General features: G+C 39.8%; 1 protein-coding gene across 2 annotated transcripts; it reads left to right on the top strand.

Moving 5' to 3' along the window:
• Positions 1-700: 700 nt before the first annotated feature.
• On the top strand, positions 701-2,934 carry LOC136625872 (testis-specific H1 histone-like). 2 transcript variants are annotated; one of them, XM_066600440.1, is made up of 4 exons: positions 701-743; positions 940-1,247; positions 1,885-1,938; positions 2,779-2,934. In XM_066600440.1, exons 1-4 carry the CDS (start codon positions 740-742, stop codon positions 2,824-2,826), a joined length of 414 nt encoding a protein of 137 aa, XP_066456537.1. In that variant the 5' UTR covers positions 701-739; the 3' UTR covers positions 2,827-2,934. The 2 variants fall into 2 exon arrangements, with proteins under 2 accessions (XP_066456537.1, XP_066456536.1); XM_066600439.1 differs by lacking the exon at positions 701-743 and adding an exon at positions 809-830.
• The last annotated feature ends 3,728 nt before the right edge of the window (positions 2,935-6,662 follow it).

Raw genomic sequence — 6,662 nt, 5'->3', positions numbered from 1 at the left:
TGTGGGCTAAATACATATCTACCAAAGAAATTCCCATAAAACCATGCGGGTATGAAGTCCCACATGTATGCCACTATCACATCTTCATCAGGGGGCATCTATCAAGGAAGCCTATCTGTATTAAATATCCTATTCACACCTGAACATGTAATCAAATCCAGTAAAGATACCATTGTTACTCCCTTTTTCCCATCATGTTCCATTCCTGTGTTATCTCTACACATCTTATAGTCTACACACTACATCTTAGATGTTGTTTACTTCGTCAGGCATTATGTGCACCCATCTAGAAAATTGTACATCTGCCTATAGCTTTATGACATTTTAATGCCTTACAATAACTGAATGGGAACATGTATCTTCATGCCATGACAACCCGATGTATGTCATTGAAAAATAATGATAATACCCCATAACAAAATATGTAATAAGAATGAAATATCCCCAAAAGGCCACTTCCTTGTTGGCCAAAATTACAGTACTGGGAGTACCATGAAAAACCACAGGCCTGTGCAATTTCTCACCACCTATTAAAATAGACCAGGAATAGACCCTACTTTCTCCCACAGCAGGTCAGCAGGTACATAGCCTGCCTCTATGGTATACACACTTTTGTATTTAATAATCATTAAAGAGAATATTAATCTTTAAGGACAGCATGTATAAATTAGTCGAAGTACAACATTACTCAAGGATAATACACTCATAGTTTCAGCTATAGAGTTGAAATTAATACTTAATGCGTGAGTAATATATGAAAAGTCTATAATTTGGGTGTAAGCATGTGTTGAGCGATATACTTAGAAGGGAACGCCCATGATTTATGTCACGTAAAACTGTTTTTATTCCTAAATGGTATGCCTATAAAACTATAATGTTAGGTTTGGTGGAATCCAAACTGGTTTTTCAAGGGATTTTACCTAACTTTTTAACAAACAGGAAATAACTCATGTATAAAAGCACTAGGATCACAGTCATTTCAGTACAAGTTAATAGACTACTACAAACTTCAAGTCGTCTGTGACATCTGCAACCAACCATGTCAGGAGTCAAGGGTGGTCATCACGGCCATGCTCATCAGAGCAAGGATCCATGCCAAAAGCAAGATCCATGCCAAAAGCAGGATCCATGCCAAAAGCAAGACCCATGCCAAAAGCAAGACCCTTGCCAAAAGCAGGATCCATGCCAAAAGCAAGACCCATGCCAGAAGCAAGACCCATGTCAAAAACAGGATCCATGCAGCGACCGTGAGTATACAACTATCTATCACTACTAAAATAAACATATATTGGACTTGGTTCAACACTTGTTAGGCCGCTTTCACATCTGCCCTAAAACCTCTAGTCAGAGGTTCTGTTGCAGACCCAGCTCAAAATGCCAGATGGAAAAGCGTTGCATATTGTGCTTTTTCGTCTGGACAGCTGAGCGGAAACCAAACAGACTCCCTTATAGTCAATGGGATCCATTCTGCACTGTTCGGTTCCATCGTAAAACAGATCCGTTCAGCCAGGGAATTTGCCTTTCCAGCTCCGATAATGGAGCAGGAAAACAGAATCCACACTGCAGATGTGAAAGCAGCCTTACTCCTACCTTGTAAGAGAAAACGCAAAAAGCATGATGGTCTCCAACTTGTGACTCTCTGGTTGGTGCAAAATTAGGACTCCCAGTATGTCTTACTGGGATTTGAAATTATACAGCAACTGCCATGCCACAAGTTTGAGACCTTTTTACAAAAAGATAGAATCAGCAAAAGTGCAATATTACTTTGCTGTGGATACATTTTTATTCTTCACAACTAATATGCCCAACCTCATATCACACCTTGGGTAAATCTGTCATTTTATAATAATTACAATTATCTAATTGTATCATATTAATTTCCAGCATGCAAACCAGCACCGGTCTGCCAGGACCAGACTCCAAAATGCTATCAACCCGGTAGGTCAAAAGAATTTTGGGTTTTATGTTTGTTAAACTAAATCAACGTTTCGGCTTTACTTGTACATTGTATTCTGTATATGTGATAGCATTTGATTAAAGTCCTGACTGAACTTTTTTCCTGTCATGATAATGGCATGTATTATTTTCAGGAATTACCTATATTTTCCATATATCATTATATACAACATTCTGGATTCTTATAGAGCTCAAATTATGTGATATACATATTATCTAATACTGGATTTTTGCTAGGCTTTAATGTATAGCTCATATAACCTAGTGAATTAAAAGGGTAATTGGGGAACCTTTGTAGAAAAGTACAGTCAACAGGCATCTACTGAAGCATTATACAGATTTTCTTGCACAAGCTATTGATAGTCAATTATTAGTATGTGTCATTAGTTTCAGATCAGTGGAGTCTTATCTAAGTGACCCTGCTGATCTCTAGAAAAAGAAGTGGTAATGGCACTAAGAAAGCATTGCTACTTTCTCTATAAGCTGCATTGCTGGCCATTAGCTATCATTGGCTTTCAAAGAAAAGGTCACCTGAGCCAAAAAAAATGCAGTAAGGGCATAGCACTTTCCTAGTGATATTTCTAGTTCACTTTAGTGATGAGTGGAGAAATCACAACTGTCTGACCACATTGTGTAAAGGTAGTGCTAAATAGTGGCAAAAATCATTACCAGTCTCTAAAATTATCAATATTGAAAACGATCAGTTCCGTGATCACCGTGATCATTGCTAACAGGTTTCTTTACGTTGCAGAGAAACTCTTCTATAAGTTGACTTTTAAACATGTAGATTCTGTCTTACATTCTTTTGTTTCTTGTCTACAGACCCCTGCAGCCCACCCAATCCCTGCCAGAAACAACAACATGGAGTGAAAAAGTAAACTTCACAAGAAGGATATTACTTTGTTTCTCAGGAGCAGCTCATGGAGCAGCAAAACTGAATGTGCATGTTATGCCCAATAAACAGATTAAATGATTGAACATTATGACTGGATAATGTTTACTTGAAACATCGGCATCAACATATATAGAGATAAGAGTGTGTCTAACCACAGCAGTGGTGAGACTGGATATTTAGATGCTTTAACGTAAAAGAGTTGCCTCATCACATCATGACCTGTGGACATCATAAGCAGGACCCCCTCTGATTCAGTGTGGAGAGCGCTGACACAGAGTGACTCTCATTCTGTCAGTCCATGTATAATATAGGTATTTATTTGTGAATCTATAGCTTGACACAGTTTCTTTAAAATATGTTGCCAAGTAATCTACTAGACAGCCTTTACGTCAGCTTTCTAGGAACTATAGGAAAGAAGAAAAAGCACTCCTTAACGAGGGGTTAATTGCAGCTTTATTTAAATAGATCCTTTGTAATGTGATTATAGTTAAATAGCCTAATCCTGTGAATTAGTGTATAATAATTTAGTGTAGAATGGAGTTTATTGCCATAGTAAATACATTTCAGTAAGAATGTTAGAAATTTCAATAGGTGGCGCTACAGATGCATTTTTTTCATCTCTGATTTGCATTGGGAATGTCAGCGGCAGTAGTTCAATATGCAAGCCTTACATTCTATGCACTCGTTCCACATGAAATCTACTAGTGAACGCTGCATGGAACAAATAAAACACATCACCCGTGACTGTCCTTGCCCTGTGAAAGAAGTGGCTCATAAATGCCAGATAAAGTCAGGAATTCAAAGTATGATCCAATGATCTAAATCAACTCCAAAACACATACAGAAGTTTTGCAAGCAGTACGAGTCGTTTTGGTTCATATATAAAAATATCCAGGGTGAAAGGCAACCTGGCCAGAGATACATGACACCTGAACCACGAGCAACACAACATCCTGACAGGCACATACATTACAAGTATCATGCAGCGTATCAGAGAAAACATACTCTAAAATGGAGTTGAGAACTGGACAAGAGTAATCAGGGTGTCTTCCTGACAGTTTCTCCCTACTCAGTTTGGCTGGATTGACAGGTCTCTCCCCATACACAAATCTCCTGACTAGAGATGAGCGAACGCACTCGGTTCGGGTGTTTTTGGACTTGAGCACCGCTTTTTCCGAGTAACTGACTACTCGGACGAAAAGATTCAGGGGGCGCCGGGGGTGAGCGGGGGGTGGGGTGGAAAAGGGGAGTGGGGGGGGGGAGAAAGCTCCCCCCTGTTCCCCACTGCTATCCCCAGCTCCACCACGCCGACCCCCGGCGCCCCCCGAATCTTTTCGTCCGAGTAGTCAGTTACTCGGAAAAAGCGGTGCTCGAGTCCAAAAATACCCGAACCGAGTATGTTCGCTTATCTCTACTCCTGACACATTACTTTTAAAAGGAATGTAATATCAGAATTGTTTTATAATATTTGTTTTGTTGCTTTTTTTATAATCTTCTATATTGTTATATTTTAAAAAGTCTGCAGAAGACGCCATTCTGGACTTGAAATACGTAGCTTTGTCTTTTTGCTTTTATGTTTTTTAACCCCTTAGTGACCAAGCCTGTTCGCGCCGTAATGAGTAGTCCAAATTTTGGAAATCCGACATGTGTCACCTTAACATAGAATAACTCCATAAAGATTTTGCATATCCAAGTAATTCTGACATTATTTTTTCACCACATATTGTACTTCATTTAGGTGGTAAAAACAGACCGAAAGAATTTGTGTATATTTAATAAAAGTGCCAAAATTGGTAACATTTTTAAAAAATTGTTATTTTTTCACATTTTCAACTGCAATATCTCAAATATGTGCAAACATACTGTACACATTTTTGATAATTTATATATTTTCATCTGTTTACTTTATTCTGGATACACATTTGAAAAAGTTTAGTTTTTTGAAAACCATTTAGAAGACGTACAAATTTAACATTAGTTATTAACATTTTGAGAAACATTTTGTTTTTCTACACCAAGCCAAGATTGCAGAGGCTCATATATCAGAATAATAGATACCGCCCACAAATGACCCCATTAAAAAATAAAATACACATCTTAATGTATTCACTAGGGGGTATCATGAGTTAATGCCATTTAGAAGAGATGAAATAAAATATTTTTGAAAATATGTCATTTTAAAGACAGGGTTTTTTTTCTATAGCGCACATGAAAATGAGGATTTGCATCCCAAAATGGATTTTTGGCCCCATTGCACACTTGTAGGGTACTTGAGCAGCCAAAACGATGGAGAATCTCCACAAATGACCCCATTTTAAAAACTAGACCCCTTAACAAATTTATCTAGGGGTGCACTGTGTATTTTGGACCCACATTTTTTGAATGAATCTAAGCAAACCAGAAGGAAAAAAATTATGATTTTTGGCAATTGTGTGATTTTAAAAAGTTTTGTTTTGTGCAGCACACATATGAATGAAGACTTACACCCCAAAATGGATTGCCCTGTTTGTCCTGTGTTCAGAAACATACCCATTTTAGCCCCAATCTGCTTACTGGACACACCGCTAGGCCTATACTGGTGGGAACACCCATTGAATTTCAGCGCACAACTGAATAAATTTCAGGCCCCATTGCACACTTGTGCAAAAAAGAAAAAAGACTTCCTAAAAAGAATCCCCGCCTTTTTGGCATTCCTTAAATCTTAGATAGAAGCAATGATGTAAACTGTGTGGTATGTCTGGGAGCAGAGGTAATTACGGAGGCCTGGTTGGGATGGGCACATGGGGCAATAAAATCGGGTATCCCTCGTCCCATGCTTGCTGCAAGCCCGACACTTTTTGGGGGGGTATTTCTTGACCTCAATGGCAGGAATGGGGTGTAAAAAATGGGACTTTGTGAGGCTTCATAAGCTTGCTGAGGTATAATGGTCTTAAACAGAAAGCTAGCTGCTTCTGGAACTGCAGGAAGGCTAGCGTCCCGGGGACTTCTTGTAAATTACATATTACAGTTAGTGATCTGAATAATTCCAGATTCATGTGGTCGCGTGTGGAATCTGCTTGCGGAGGCCCACAGTGGATCCCAGCTGTGAGACCGTTCTGCACACGGCCGCGTAATGTACAGCGCATAACTGCGTACTCACACAGGCGGTCATGCACAGTACACCTTTTGTCTGTATTGGATAACGCTGATCATGTGACATCTACCTGCTCTCGGCTACTCATGCTAGCTGGGAGCAGGGTGTTTTCAAATCTCATAGGCCAATCTTGTCTTCTTCGCATGCATTGCCATTTTTCCTTTGGCACGCATGCGTAGAAGACGACAGCAGGTCCTTTCCAGACTAGAACATTGCGGGACATGACGGAGGATAGAGGTGAGTAGTTTCAGCTTCCCTCATGGATCCAATCCATGAGGGGAGCTGAAACTTTATCTTTTTTTGACTTTTTATTTACTTCTATGTGATCACGGCGATCACGTAACTGGGGATCGGATATACCAGCACCTCATGACAGCTCCAGATTGTCAGATAACTCCAGGAGCCGACAGCAGAGATTTGTTGCATCAACAGCCCCCCCCCCCCCCCCCCCCCCGCTTTAACCCCTAGGGCGAGCATGTTTTTACGGCCCTGGGGATTAAAGCCCACAAAGCCAGGATGTTAAAACACTGTGGGGTGGTTATTAAGGGGTTAAAGGGGTTCTGACACGAATAAGGTTTTTATGTTTTAACATCCGTTGTTCCCTGGTCTGCCTAATGGACACAAGGAACCCACAATTTTTGGCGTGCTTTAGCTTAAAAACCTAATGTTTACCTTTGT

The sequence above is a fragment of the Eleutherodactylus coqui genome, chromosome 4 (assembly GCF_035609145.1).
Source record: "Eleutherodactylus coqui strain aEleCoq1 chromosome 4, aEleCoq1.hap1, whole genome shotgun sequence".
Lineage (NCBI taxonomy): Eukaryota > Metazoa > Chordata > Amphibia > Anura > Eleutherodactylidae > Eleutherodactylus > Eleutherodactylus coqui.
This window is presented reverse-complemented; position numbering and strand designations above follow the sequence as displayed.